Source organism: Phragmites australis, chromosome 16 (genome assembly GCF_958298935.1).
Source record: "Phragmites australis chromosome 16, lpPhrAust1.1, whole genome shotgun sequence".
Taxonomy (NCBI): Eukaryota; Viridiplantae; Streptophyta; class Magnoliopsida; order Poales; family Poaceae; genus Phragmites; species Phragmites australis.
Window position 1 is genome coordinate 10329752 of NC_084936.1, and position 14425 is coordinate 10344176.

Consider the following 14425-nt stretch of genomic DNA (forward strand, 5'->3'; position numbering starts at 1 on the left):
TCCCCTACTCCAAGCCACCTTTCTCTCTCTCTCCCCCCGCGCCAAGAATTGCCACACAACACAGGGAGCCCAGCCAGAACACAAGCTAGCTAGGAACCCATGAGGTCCGCACCAAGTGTGCCCACATCGATGTCGACATCTCCGGCGGCACCACCACCGGCGGCCGACGCGATGCCGACCTCTCCGTGGCACTCGCCTGTGCCGTACCTGTTCGGCGGGCTGGCCGCCATGCTGGGCCTCATCGCGCTGGCGCTCTTCATCCTCGCCTGCTCCTACTGGAAGCTCAACAGCTACCTCGACACCGGCGTCAACGCCTCGTCGTCCAACCCCGGCGCCACGGACGGCGACGGATCCAAGTCACCCGCGGCCGCGGTCGCGACCTCTCCGGCGGCCTTCGCGGACCTCGTTGCCGTCGTCATGGCTGGGGAGAAGGTGCCGACGTTCCTGGCGGCGCCGATAGTCCGCCGAGCCAGCGACGAAGTCTCTGCCGGCGAGGGATGGTCGGGTACGGAGGAGGTGAAGAACTGCGGCAAGGCGGGCGAGGGGGAGAGGGGCGCGGTCGCCGACGCTGAGCGAGACCGACAACTGGATCACGTATGAACTGCGAATGGAGAAGAGAAATTTCCTTCTCTTTTTTTTAAGTCGGATCCTTTACCCGGAGCTTTCTTTGAAACCTAATTAACGGGGGTGTGCGATGTCGGGTTCGAACTCCGACGGGTTCGATGGTCACTCCCTTTGGCTTTGCCAATCGGACTCTTTGCCCATTCGCAATTTCCTTCTCTCCTTCACCAAATTTTGTTTGGTTTCAGCTCTGTCGTGGCTTGTAAATAATTTCATAGAAGCAATAATGTATCAAGAAAAATCGTACTATTCGTGAGAGGGGAAAAAATCTTGGGGTTTCTTTTATATGATTTGTTTCTTCATATATAATACTTCTAATTCATTAATTTGTTTTTTTAATAAAAATAGGCTTAATTTTTGTCACTGTTCTGATCTTTATTAGAGACTATATAAAGACTGACTCTGTCTTAAGCACAACCGTCAAATATGTGAGATCTGGAGATCAAACTCCCAACTCGTTGGTTCGCTCTATTTAAGCTTACCAACCGAGCATTCGCTCGTTTTGCAATTAATTTGTTTCTTCATGTTTTAAATAAGATTATTCTTTATATACTGGGAGCTTTTTTTAAGTAGAACAAGCTTGGTGTACCTTTAGGAGGTAACGTAACGTGGAAAAGGAAAACGTTCGAATTAAACGAAGCCTTTTTGCGGAAAATATGCGTGCGTAAAGCTGGCCTGGTGCGAAAATACGGCGTTATGGTATGTTTCTACTCTTGACTTGCAGTCAAAACCTTTCCTATGCTGATCATACCGAATTGGTGTCAATTGCTTTTTGTGTTTCATATCGAAAAGTCGGTCGTTTTTGGTGCATCATTCATTGCAGCTTCGCAGATCCGGGAAAGCGGGAGACACGAAGCGTACCCTTGCCCAGTTTTCGGTCACGTACGTACGGTTTGATCGAAAGGACACGCCTTGATTTCAATCAACATCAACACGTACGTATCCTAAACCTCGCAAAGACGAATGATCGAAATTTGAATTTGGATCAAATAACATGGAATTCTGAAGTTCATCATATCATCATGGAGACGAAGAAATTAAAAGCAACACGCTAGGTACTAAAGGTAGCTAAGTGAGTCGGACTAAATGAGTCGACACGAGGTACGGTTATTTTGGTTCAGCTTAGGTATAGCATGGTATGACAACCAACGTGCTAGGCCGGCGCGACACGATGGTTTGAGTCGTGACTGAGACGGAGCCGCGACATGATAGGATGGTACGGTACGACCCGTTTAACTGTTTCTATTTTTTTTAATATCTTATATAATTTATTTAGATCTAATATCATATATGATATACGATGTAATGATAGTGTGTTTGACTCTCAAGCAGAAAGTTATGTGTTCGATTCTAGGTGAAAGTAAGTTTTTGTGATTTTTTTTAATTTTTCGCAAACTAACGGACTGACGGGTAAAAAAAATTATCGAGCCTATCGTACCGCGGACCAGCATGACACGATCCAATCTTAAGTGGACCGTACCTGAGTTAGAGTCACAACACGTGGGTCAACACGGCACGATCTATTTAACTAATAGGTCTAAACAGATCATACCTAAACAAACCGTGCCTAATCAAATCATAGCTCAATAGACCTATACAGTGCCGAACCTGACCGCCCATTCGACCACCTACCCTTCCTAGCTGTAACCGATGGTTTACATTGCGAAACAAGCTCACGTGATTCGCTCGTGCCTGCCTTCGCTTTAACGTGACATGTCTTTTCCTTTTTGAACGATGGATCTTCCCTTTCTTTCTTTCTTTCTTTTTGCTGAGTAATAAACGCCCGAGCAGGCACAAGGTCTCTTCGTTTGTATAAACTGATCTCGACGCAGGGTCAAGGAACTCTACTGCAAATTCATGCATGCATGGTTCCAACCAAGGGAGCCGTGTCGTGTCTGCAGGACCGGAAAGCAGAGCGAGATGAGGAAATTATATTTCATCTAGGTAATGAAAATCCTGGTCTCTGCCCCTCAGGGACATATAGCCGTAGTTCTAGTGAGTCTAGCATGCCTTTTTGAAATCGATCGACCAGTGATATACGGAGTCCTAAAAAACGAAAATATTTGCTTCATGGGCCAAGAAGGCTCTAAAAAGAATCCTCGCAGAAAAAAGGGAAAATTAATCTGATGGTGTTGTGTCTATTCAAATTTAAATGAGATATTGTGTGGTATCTAGGTTTAGGCCGGGCAAAATACCTAAATCATGCTGCCATAATATCACATTCAATTTTTTGGGACACAGTTGAAACAGAAAGGAATATTTTTTATTTATTTATTGCAATTGTAGATATTTGTGCATTTTTTCTTGACTGAGGCCAAGAAAAATTATGTAAAGAGTAGACTAGGATGAATTGGTGAAATGCTAGTTTCACCTTATGTTCTAATTTCTTGACTCTGGTCAGTCCACATTTTTTTTCCATGTCATCATCATCCCTACTATAGTATATGAACTGAGGAAGAAGGTGCAAAATGACCATAATTTGATGTGTCACTTCGGAGACCACCTCTACAATATATGTTATCTGAGGCTATAGGGCATGTGATGGTTTTATTTCTTTTTTTTATCTTTTTCATCAGCCATGGGGCACTCATTTGCTTATATTGGCCAATTTAGGTTAGAAATTCTTCTTAATTGGCCAATGATGCATCTTAACCTTTCTTTGTATCTATTTCATCGGCAATGTTACAGTATTTGCAATCTTAAAAGCATGAACATAGTTGGTGGAGAAGATACAAAGAAATCTTCCATGTTAGTGAGGCCTTTTTTCAAACTACTTCCAGGAACCTATGTTCCTAGAACTAGTCCCAAGAATCTCTACATGCTCACAATGAAATTCACCCTTCTAAAAACTAGGACGTGAGTTGAGAGAAGAGATGGAGCACAGATCGACAAATGATGATGTCAATTTTTTTGTTGAGGTTTTTTGCTTCTTGTTATTTGTTGGCCTATGATTATAAGGCAAAGGGTGAACTATGATGAAGTGGAAGTTTGTGCCACTAATGTGGCCATTTCATATCTTCTTGCACTGTATCTCATTGCTACTTGAGATGAAGGGAAAGAAGATGTGCAATGGCCATAATATGGTATTCCTCCACATCTGAGGACACCTATATGATAGCCATGTTGACTTGTGTCTTAATCTAAGGCCTATGACGTTGCAAATGATGAAATTTAGATGCCTTTTGTGTTTCTTTCCTCTTTGAACATGCAAGTGATAAATGAGAAGACCATTATGTAGAGCTCTATTATGATGGCTTTTGTATGCATATACGCATATGCACTGAACTTTTCCAATAGAGCTTGCTCTCACCCTTAGGTATCTCCATATTTTGATACAAATGATGAAACACTTGAATTTTCTTTGCTTATATTGTCCTAATTTTTTGCAAATGATAAATAGGATCAATTTGAAATGAGCCGATGATATGAGACCACATTGTCGAGACCAGACCAAGAAACAATCCAATATTTGTTATGTGTAGAGTCAGGAATCAATCTTGTACACACAGCGACTTCATAGATGATAAACATAACAATATATATATGATTAAAAACGTCTTACAAGCGGGGCCCTCGAGGGTAGAAAGAACAAACAAAACAGTGGAACTAAAAAAAGCCTTCAATTGCTTCTAGGTGAATCCCATAGGTAATCAACAAAGAATTGCTGCCTAGAACGCACCAACCTTGGTGAAATCTTCAAAGTTTTTCCCAACTGAGCAGCATGGTTTTATAGGAAGTGTGAGTACAAAATTTACTTCGCAAGTTGTGGTAAAGTATGCAAATGTAGGCTTAAACAAGTATAAAGCTAACAAGGGTTTATTTATAGACATTAATGAACTCAATTAAATAACAAGACAAGATTCTCACCATCTTAACTTAACCAAGATTCTCACTAGGGTTCCAACAATCCTAACCATAGATCCCACCATTATGGTTACTCAAAATGAGTTAACCAATTTAATCTAATCATGTATGGCATTCCTCGCCGCTCTTTACCGTGAGCACAACCGATTAATCAGTTTTACATCTATAGAGATTTAAGGGTGCGCGTGGCCTGTCACCTCCAACTGCTCCCGCCACGCTCGGTGTCAGTCCCTGCCATATCCTGGCAGAAGGGCGTGGGGATATTTAATGCACGGGTCCCATCCCGCGCCATCCGGTGCGCCTCGGGATAGAATCGCGAGGCCCGAGGTGTTCCGTCTGCCGCGCTGCTGTGGTAGGCGAACAAGACCGGACGGGCACGCCGGGCCGCTCTGCGGCTGCCTGGTGGGCCCTCTCCACGGCGCCTGTCGCCATCACCATTATGACGACCGAAGACCGGGCGGGGGGCGCGTTTTCAACCCCCCGTCGCTTCGCGCAGAGGCCATAATGACGCCCCTTTCCATTTATGGTGCCTTAGAACTCGTGCCCTCCCTTTCAGGGCACGCTATCGCCGGCGGGTATTTAAAGCAGCCGGCAGGCACGGACAAAAGAGAGATCGAAGTTAGAGCGAGCCAAGTTGAAGCCAACAGAAGGACTCCGAACAGAGGGCGCTCGAACTCTCAGACTCGCTCAGAGATCGAAGAGCCCGAAGCTCTAGGATAGACAGACATTCTTGTAACCAGCACATTCCTGAGAGACATTCTCAGGGTATTTATAGCATCTACACAGGAGTAGGGTATTACGCTCCGTGCGGCCCGAACCTGTCTAAAAATCCCTCCAGTGCATTTACTGCATTCTGCATTAGATCATTCCACCCCGCCTGCCATCGCATTTACATCCTTTTATTTCTCTAGCAAACATATTCAGAATCACCCCCCCGGCCGAATCTCTAAAAAGGGGTCCCCCAGGATCCCTGCGACAGGAGTTAACCCTCCGACAGCTGGCGCGCCAGGTAGGGGGGTTGCATCCCTGAATTTGTTTGTTTGTTTTTCTCCGGCAGGAAAAAATGGTTGGTGGCCATCGTCTCCGGCGCACTGGCTCTAGCTCCAGTGAGGAAATGGAGCCCCTCGCGCAGGAGGCCCCAGTCGCTGCTGCTTCTCAGCAGCAGCCACGGTCCGCACGCGCGGCGCTCCCCTCTCAGGGGGACCATGGTGCTGGGCCCAGCAGGGCCACCGCCGCCGTCGTTACTGCTCCGTCCAACCCTCAGCAGGCAGCAGAGACTCCTGCAGCCAGATCCACGTCTAGATAGCGCCGGGCGCCGTTGCGGCATAGGCTCGCTTTCGGCGAGGCCAGTCCTGGGAGCACGCTGCTTGCGAAACAAGCTCTCCTCAGGCACCCACCAGTCCAGGCGGCGGGGGAAACCCCAGAAGGCCGCTGGCTCCAGGAGGTGCCCGCCTTGGTCGGCACGGCTCACCGCCAAGTGCTGGCCGAGAGTTCTCACGCTACCTCCCACCGCGGCGCAGCTAAGACTGGCCCATCGTCGGGTGGCGGTCGCACTGGTCGGGGGGCCTCCAAGCGGAGTGCCGCCCCCCTGGCCACTACCGGAGCTCAAGACCTCCGCTTGCACCTCAACGAGCGGAGGGCCGTCGAAGATGCGCGCGTTACCCTCGAGCGCCAGCGGGAGACCCGGCATGAGGCCGAGGCCGAGGACCAAGCCTCCTCCTTGCCGGCCCATGACTGCCGGAGCTCCCCGGCTCGCCGGCGTTCACCACCTAAGGGCGCTGCCCGCGCCGCGGGGTACGGCACAGGCTGCCGTGCCTTCACTAGCGAGCTCCGCCGTTTCAAATGGCCCACCAAGTTCCGGCCAGAACTACTGGAGAAGTACGATGGGTCCATCGACCCCGTCGAGTTCCTCTAAATCTACACCACTGCTGTCCAAGCGGCTGGCAGTAGTGAAAAGGTGATGGCCAACTATTTCCATGTCGCCTTGAGGGGCTCTGCCCGCTCTTGGCTTATGAACTTACCCCCAGGATCCATCGGCTCCTGGAATGACCTCTGCCACTAGTTTGTGGCAAATTTTTAGGTCACGTTCACGCGCCTCGGCCTGGAGTATGACCTCCACGCCGTCAAGCAGCAGGAGGGGGAGACGCTGCGGCGCTTCATACAGCGCTTCAGTCAGGTCCGCAATACCATCCCGCGGATAACCCCACACGCTATCATTGTCGCGTTCCGACAGGGTGTCCGCGACGAGCGGATGCTCGAGAAGCTAGGCACGCACGAGGTCGAAACCACCGCGGAACTTTTCGCGCTGGCCGACAAGTGCGCCAAGGCGGCGGAGGCGCGGGCGTGGCACGTTCCACACCCTGAGCATCCCGCTGCCGATCAGCTAGGTCCTTCCCGCTCCGACAGGCAGGAAAAGAAAAAGAGAAGGAGGCGCGAGGCTGTCCCCGTCGAGCCAGCCCAGGACCCCACCCATGGGCCGGCCCAGGAGCCTAACCGCCGGCCAGCACGCCGGGCGACCGCCGACAGACGGCCCGCGCCCGCGAGGGCTCCGACCTGAGCCCCTCCTAGGGCTCCGGCTCCCGCTAGGGCTCCCGCTCCTGCAAGGGCCCCCGCTCCCGCGAGGCCCAAGACGGGGAAGTAGTGCCAGATCCACCAGACCAAGTGGCATAACCTCACGGAGTGCTGCACGGTCAAAGGCCTCATCGAGCAGCGCCAAAGGGACCGCGAGGAGCCCCGCAGAGGCGGCGACGACAGAGCCGCCCCCGACAACCAAGAGCTCGGCTTCCAGGAGCCTGAGCACACCGTCGCCTTCATCGATGGAGGCGCTTACACGCCCCCCCCTCCCGCCGCAGCGTCAATACCATGTGGCGCGAGGTGTGCTCGGCGACCCCGAGCGAAGAGGCCGCGAGGCCCCTGAAGTGGTCGGACGCCCCGATCACGTTCAGCCTGGCCGACCACTCCGCCAGTACTGCAGGCGTGGGGCGACTACCCCTGGTAGTGTCCTCCACCATATGCAACGTAAATGTCAGCAGAGTGCTGATCGACGGGGGCGCAGGCCTGAACCTCCTCTCCGGGGAGGCCTTCGAGAAGCTGCAGGTGCCCTCCAGGCGCCTAAAGTCGTCGCTCCCCTTTTATGGGGTGACACCCGGGCACTCCTTGCCCCTCGGGTAGGTCAAGCTGCCCGTGACATTCGGGAGCCGGGATAACTTCCGGACGGAGAACGTCATCTTCGACGTCGTGGAGCTTCCCCTCCCCTACAACGCTATCCTCGGGCGCCCGACGCTCGCTCGATTCATGGTGGTCACCCACTACACGTATCTCACGGTTAAGATGCCGGACCCTGCGGGCCCCATCTCCGTGTCCACCGAGACCAGCAGCTCCATCTCCTGTGCTGAGCAGTTATACTCGGCCTTGGTCTCAGCTCGGGCCGAGGTCGAAGGCCATCCAGGGGGCCCGGGACCCTCTTCATCCAAACCCCGACTCGCTGCCGACGCCTCTGTTCCTACGAAGGAGGTCGTGGTGGGCGAAGACGCTTCCCAGGTCGTCCGAATCGGCGGTGACCTGGCCGGCAAATAGGAAAGCGCGCTCGTCGCCTTCCTCCAGGCTAACATCGATGTGTTTGCATGGCAGCCGTCCGATATGCCTGGGATCCCTAGGGAGGTGATCGAGCACCACTTGGCTGTGCGCCCGGACGCCCGGACGGTGAAGCAGAAAGTCCGGTGGCAGGCGCCCGAGCGCCAGGAGTTCATCCGGGAGCAAGTAAGTAAGCTCCTTGATGTCGGATTCATCTGAGAAGTCCTCCACCCCGAGTGACTGGCGAACCCAGTCATCGTCTTGAAGGCCAACGGCAAGCTGCGCATGTGCGTGGACTACACCGACCTAAACAAGGCTTGCCCAAAAGATCCTTTTGCTTTACCCCGCATAGATCAGATTGTAGATGCAACCGCGGGATGTGATCTTTTATATTTTCTAGATGCAAACTCTGGTTATCACCAAATTCGTATGGCCTTAGAGGATGAAGAAAAAACTTCTTTTACCACTCCGGTGGGGACTTATTGCTATGTATTGATGCCGTTTGGTTTGCGCAACGCTGGGTCGTCTTTCCAGCACGCTGTGCGCATTACCCTTGACTCGCAGGTTGGCTGCAACGTCGAGGCTTACATCGACGATCTCGTAGTTAAATCCCGAGACCGCGCCACCCTGCTTGAAGATTTATCCGAGACTTTCAACAATTTCCGCACTACCCGTCTTAAGCTCAACCCCGAGAAGTGCGTCTTCGGGGTGCCTGCGAGCAAGCTCCTCGGTTTCTTGGTCTCCAGCCGAGGGATCGAGGCCAACCCAGAGAAGATCCGGGCCATCGAGCAGATGCGACCCCCGGCTCGACTCAAGGAAGTCCAGCGTCTCGCCGGCTGCATGGCGGCCCTCGGGCGCTTCATCTTCAAACTCGGGGAGCGAGGACTCCCCCTCTTCAAGCTCCTGAAGAAGACCGGTCACTTCGACTGGACGCGGAGGCCGAGCAGGCCTTCCGCGACTTGAAGAAATATCTCACCTCGCCGCCCGTATTAGTGGCCCCCTCCGAGGGCAAGCTACTTCTGCTCTACGCCTCGGCCACTCCCCAGGTCGTGAGCATGGTACTGGTGGTGGAGCGTGATGAGTGCTCGGGGCAAGGTGCTGGGTCCCAGCTCCCGACCGCCCCCGGGCACTCCTCGGTCCTCGCGGCTCCCCCCGAGCAGGGGGTCGAGCCCGAGCACTTGGCTCCTCCCGACCAGGGAGTCGAGCCCGAGCACTCGGTCAGCCCCGACCACGCCGTCGAGCTCGGGGGCTGCGGCAGGCCCTCGGGTGAGGCCACAGTCCGGGCCCGCCGTGTACAGCGACCGGTGTACTTCGTCAGTGAAGTCCTCCGAGACGCTAAGACAAGGTACCCCCAAGCCCAGAAGCTGCTCTACACCGTGCTCGTTGCTTCCCGAAAGCTGCGCCACTACTTCCAGGCGCACAAGGTCTCGGTGGTTACCACGTATCCCCTGGGGCCCATCCTCCGGAACCAAGAAGGCACCGGGCGCGTCATCAAGTGGGCGATGGAGCTGGTGGAGTTTGATCTGCACTTTGTCAGCCGCCAGGTGATCAAAAGCCAGGCACTCTCCGACTTCGTGGCAGAATGGACGCCCGTCCCTGAGATCGACCGAGAAGAAATCTCCGCCTATCCCGGGCACGATGCACCCGGGTACTGGATTATGCACTTCGACGGTTCCCTCACGCTGAAAGGCGCAGGGGCCGGAGTGGTTCTCACCTCCCCAACGGGTGAAGAACTCCGGTACGTCGTGCAGCTGCAGTTCCGAGAAACTAACAACATGGTGGAATATGAGGGCCTCATCGCTGGCCTCCGGGCCGCGGTGGGCCTCGGGATTCATCGCCTCCTGGTCAAGGGAGACTCTCAGCTGGTGGTCAACCAGGTGTCGAAAGAATACCAGTGCACGGATCCTCAAATGGCGGTGTCTGTGGCGGAAGTCAGGAAGCTGGAGAGGCACTTCGACGGCCTGGAGTTGCGGTACATCTCTCGCCGCGACATTGCTCTGGCCGATGACCTTTCTCTCCTGGCCTCTTCCCGTGCGCGTGTCCCTACCGGAGTCTTTGAAGAAAGGCTCGCACGGCCTTCCGTCCTGCCTGCCGAACAGGACGAAGGGGGAACCTCGAGCCTAGTTCAGGGGACCCCAGCGGTGCCCTCAGTGGGAAGCCCCGACAGGGTGCCGCCGCCCGGCGAGTGAGCTGCGCTTGCTGGCAGTTCTCAAGATGCCTCGTGAATGGACGACATCCGAGGGTACTTGAAAGAAAAGTTCCTCCCCGGGGATGATGCCTCTGCCGAAAGAATTGCTCGGCAGTCCAAGCGCTATGTCATAATAGACGGGGGTCTCTACCGGCGCGGCGCAGGCGGTGTCATCCTCCTCAAATGCATCACCCGGGCAGAAGGCGGTGAGCTCCTCGCCGAGATCCACGAGGGCGAGTGCGGTGGCCATGCATCGTTCCGCACGCTGGTCGGGAAGGCCTTCCGGTAAAGTTTATACTGGCCTACAGCTCTCCAGGATGCTTCTGAGTTGGTTCAGCGCTGCAGGGCGTGCCAATTCCACGCAAAGCAGATTCACCAGCCAGCTCAGGCTCTTCAAACCATCCCCCTGTCATGGCTCTTCGCGGTCTGGAGGCTGGACATTCTGGGTCCATTCCCCCGAACAATCGGGGGCTATGAGTACCTCTACGTCGCCATTGACAAGTTTACCAAGTGGTCGGAGGCGGTTCCAGTTGTCAAGGTGACCAAGAACACGGCGCTTCAGTTCATCTGCGGTATCACCAGTCGCTTCGGCGTCCCGAACCGGATCATCACCGACAACGGCACTCAGTTCACAAGTGCCTTATTCGGGGACTACTGCGAGGACTTCGGCATCAAGCTCTGCTTCGCCTCTGTCGCTCATCCTCGGAGCAATGGGCAAGTCGAGCGCGCCAATGCTGAGATACTAAAGGGGCTCAAAACCCGGACCTACAATGTGCTCGCAAAGCACGGGAAAGGGTGGATAGACGAGCTGCCTACTGTGCTATGGGCCAATCGGACCACGCCAAGTCGCGCTACCGGGGAGACTCCTTTCTTCCTCGTATACAGCACTGAGGCGGTCCTCCCCTCCGAGCTCACCCTGGGCTCACCTCGGGTGCATGCCTACTCTGAAGGCGAACAGGAACAGCGAAGGCGCGACGACGTGACTACTTGGAAGAGCGCCGGTGGCATGCCGTGGTCCGAGCAGCCCGCTACCAGCAAAGCCTGCAGCACTATCATCAGCGTCACATCCGGACCCGGTCTCTCGAGGTGGGGGATCTAGTTCTCCGACGCGTCCAATCGCGCGAAGGAAGGAATAAACTGTCCCCTATGTGGGGAAGGCCCCTTTACTGTGATCGGTGTCCCGCGAGAAGGCTCTTTTCAGCTGGCTGCAGAGGACGGGCAGCCGCTCCCCAACGCGTGGAACATCAAGCATCTACGCAAGTTCTTTCCGTAGATGGCATGTATGTGCTCGGGCTAACCAGGCCGGGGCCTCCCCCGCCACCCAAGTTGGCCGGGGGCTACCACTACCAGGGTAAGTCACCCAGTCTTGTAAAAAAATTATCAATATATATGTTATCAATGTCCAGTTCTTATGTCAAATTTTATTTTTTCTGAAATCCATATGTTTAATCTGTCTGGTGAGATGCTTGATTGTGCAAGAAAAACTTGCTCTCTCATTTTCCCTGTTGATAAAAGAATCCCGATCGGTATGCGCGCGAGCAGTTGCCGCTGACCTATGTCTGTCGTGGTAGGCTGTGGTGTTCAGTGTCGTGGCAGTGCCCCGGGCATCACCGAGCCTCTGGGGTTCTCGGGTAATCCTATCGCTCGACAAAGAGTAGTCCGGAGCCTAGGCCCCGGGGGCGGGCTGTCGGTGCTCGGTCTGGATTGTCATGCCCGGGCGCCACCAAGCCATAGGACCTCTGGGTTATGCCTCTACCTGTATAGTCCGCCGGTCTGGGTATTCGAGAGGTCTCGGGTTGAAAACGAGAGTAGTCTATAATGAGTACCGCACTAACAGAGCGCACCAAACAAAGAATCTTTCTATATTCTTGAGTCACAGGTCAACAACCGAGAATAAAAGCAGCTTGACCGCGAAGATCTCAGTGCCCAGGTCGCTGCTCGGGCCTAGGGGTCCTCGGGTGGTCCTACCGCTCGGCCATGAGTGGTCGGGATCGCCTGGCCCCTAGCTCCCCCTCATGCTTCCCAGCGCTCGGGCGCTCCGACCAAAGCAACAAAGTTGCCGGGCACCCCGAGCTCGGAGCGCACACCTCTCCTGGATCGGTCGGCCGAAAAGCTGACAGTTGTCCGGTGAGTGGTTAAAGTCATACAAATTTACATTTAGCAATCTATTGTTGCCGAGTTATCCTCGGGGCCCTCGTATTCTAATCTGTTCGGCGAGATGGTCTCCTCGCGCACAAAACCCTGCCCACGTGTCCGCTTTTCCCGGAATGACAGAACGAACGGTAGAAAGGTGTACCGTACGAATGTCAATGTCTGACCGAAGTCCTTCATGGTGGTCGTGGTGTTCGGTCCGCTTAAAAGGCCCTGGGCACTACTGAGCCTCTGGGGTTCTCGGGTAATCCCACCGCTCGAGCAAAGAGCGATCAGGAGCCTAGATCCTGGGGGTGGGCTGTCGGTGCTCGGTTCGGTCCGTCCTAGCCCGGGCACCACCAAACCGTGGGGACTCTTGGTCGCATTTCCGCCCGCACGCGTCTCCGGTCTACTTGTTTGAGTGGTCGCAGAATGGGAAAGCGTTCACTGGTCGTGGCGTGCCCTGTGCTAGATCGACCTATCTCCCGAGCAAGGAAATTCGTGCCTTTGTCTCTTGACTTAGCCGCTGCGGACTCGCGAGGGCTCGGGGGCTGAACACCCAAAGAAGGCCTCACTACTCGGGCGATGAGTGGTCGGGGCGACTCCGTTCTCGGGGAGGGAAATGTCAGGCTCGGTCCGACAGAGTACTCCTCGGGACATCAAGCGAAAAGAACAGAAACTTCATCAAGCATTAAAGAGAACACTGGAGTTGCGACCCCAAAGAAAGGCTTCCATTATATTCAAAAAAGGACAGCTATTCTGAGGGATCACTCCCATATTTACATCAAGTCAAAGAAAAAGAAACTACAAAAGCCTAATCTAAGTCTGAGTCGGTGGGCTCAAGAGGTGGCGAGGACTCCTCGCCGCTACTGCCAGCATCCGGCGGTGGCGGTGGCTCCCGCATGAAACAAGCCGCCACATCGGCTGCGACGCCCCAGACAGCCTCCCGGGCGGCCTCCTCCTCGGCCTTGACCACCCCTTCCCGAGCTGGCTCCAGCGAGAAGTTCGGGTCCCGGCTCCAGTAGCAGGCCAGGACGTGCTCGGCCACCGCTTGGGCCAGACCACGCCCTTCCCGGGCGGCTAACTCCTGCATGGCCTGGGGAAGCGCCTTGAGTCGCTGGCTGATCTCCTCGAAGCCGAGGGCGATGTGGCCGATGGTCGCTCACTCCATCCCCTTCTCGCCCACGTGGACTCGCTTGAGCCCGGCCAACCTCACGGACCTCCGTGCCTGCTGAAGGATGTCTCCCATCATCAGCTTGACATTGGTCCGCTCGGCGTTAACGGTCTCGAGCTCGTCCTTCAAGATCTGCAGCCGCTCTTCAAAGCCCAGTCCCTCGGCCGTGCTGGTCAGGACGACGTCGGGCGCCGAGACTTCGGCTTGCTTCTTCACCTGCTCAGCGAGGGCAGTAAGATCCTACTCCTAAGCAGTAAACTCTGACTCCCATTTGGCGGCATGCTCCTCCTGAGCAGTTAACGCCTCGGCAGCCTCCGCCTCCCGGCGAGTCAGCTGCTCCTCCCGGGCATCCAGAGCCGTCGCGGTGATGCCGACGTCGGTCTCGCGGACCGCAACTTCCTCCTCCCGACGCTGGAGCTCGGCGCGGCTCTGCTCAACCTCGTCCTTTTGGCGGGCTAAGTTCGCCTGGGAGGCCTCCACCGCCCTCTCACGTGGCAGGATGGCGTCCTCCCGAGCCCGGACTAATCTCTCCCTGGCGAGCACCTCGGCGGCCCGCCACCGCGATATCTCACCCAGGCGGGTGGCTTCTTCTTGCGCGGCGACAGCCTCCTCGCGTACTTCCTCCAGGGTCTCCCGCTCCGCGTCTATTGCGCGCCGCTCCCTCTCATTGGCGGCGCGGGCCGCGGCTATGCGGGCCTCCAAAAGGCGGCCGACCTCGGCCAGCCGCTCCCTCTCCTCAACAAGGGCGGTGCGGTCCACCTCAAGTTGCTCCTGCTCCCCCACTATGGCCGCCTCCAGCCGCTCGATCACCTCCCGGGCGCTTCCCAGCACGTCCGAGAGGAGTTCTGCAGCCCGGCTGGGCGACGGCCGGGCGC

At 55.0% G+C, this 14425-nt stretch overlaps 1 protein-coding gene across 1 annotated transcript; it reads left to right on the forward strand.

Moving 5' to 3' along the window:
• LOC133895824 (protein GLUTAMINE DUMPER 3-like) lies at nt 1-913 on the forward strand. Its single transcript, XM_062336343.1, has one exon. It carries the CDS (start codon nt 100-102, stop codon nt 598-600), a length of 501 nt encoding a protein of 166 aa, XP_062192327.1. The 5' UTR covers nt 1-99; the 3' UTR covers nt 601-913.
• Nucleotides 914-14425: the final 13512 nt, after the last annotated feature.

Bases quoted from the DNA above. Each gene is read 5' to 3' on its own strand.
- LOC133895824 (XM_062336343.1), top strand. From the start codon at position 100: ATGAGGTCCGCACCAAGTGTGCCCACATCGATGTCGACATCTCCGGCG.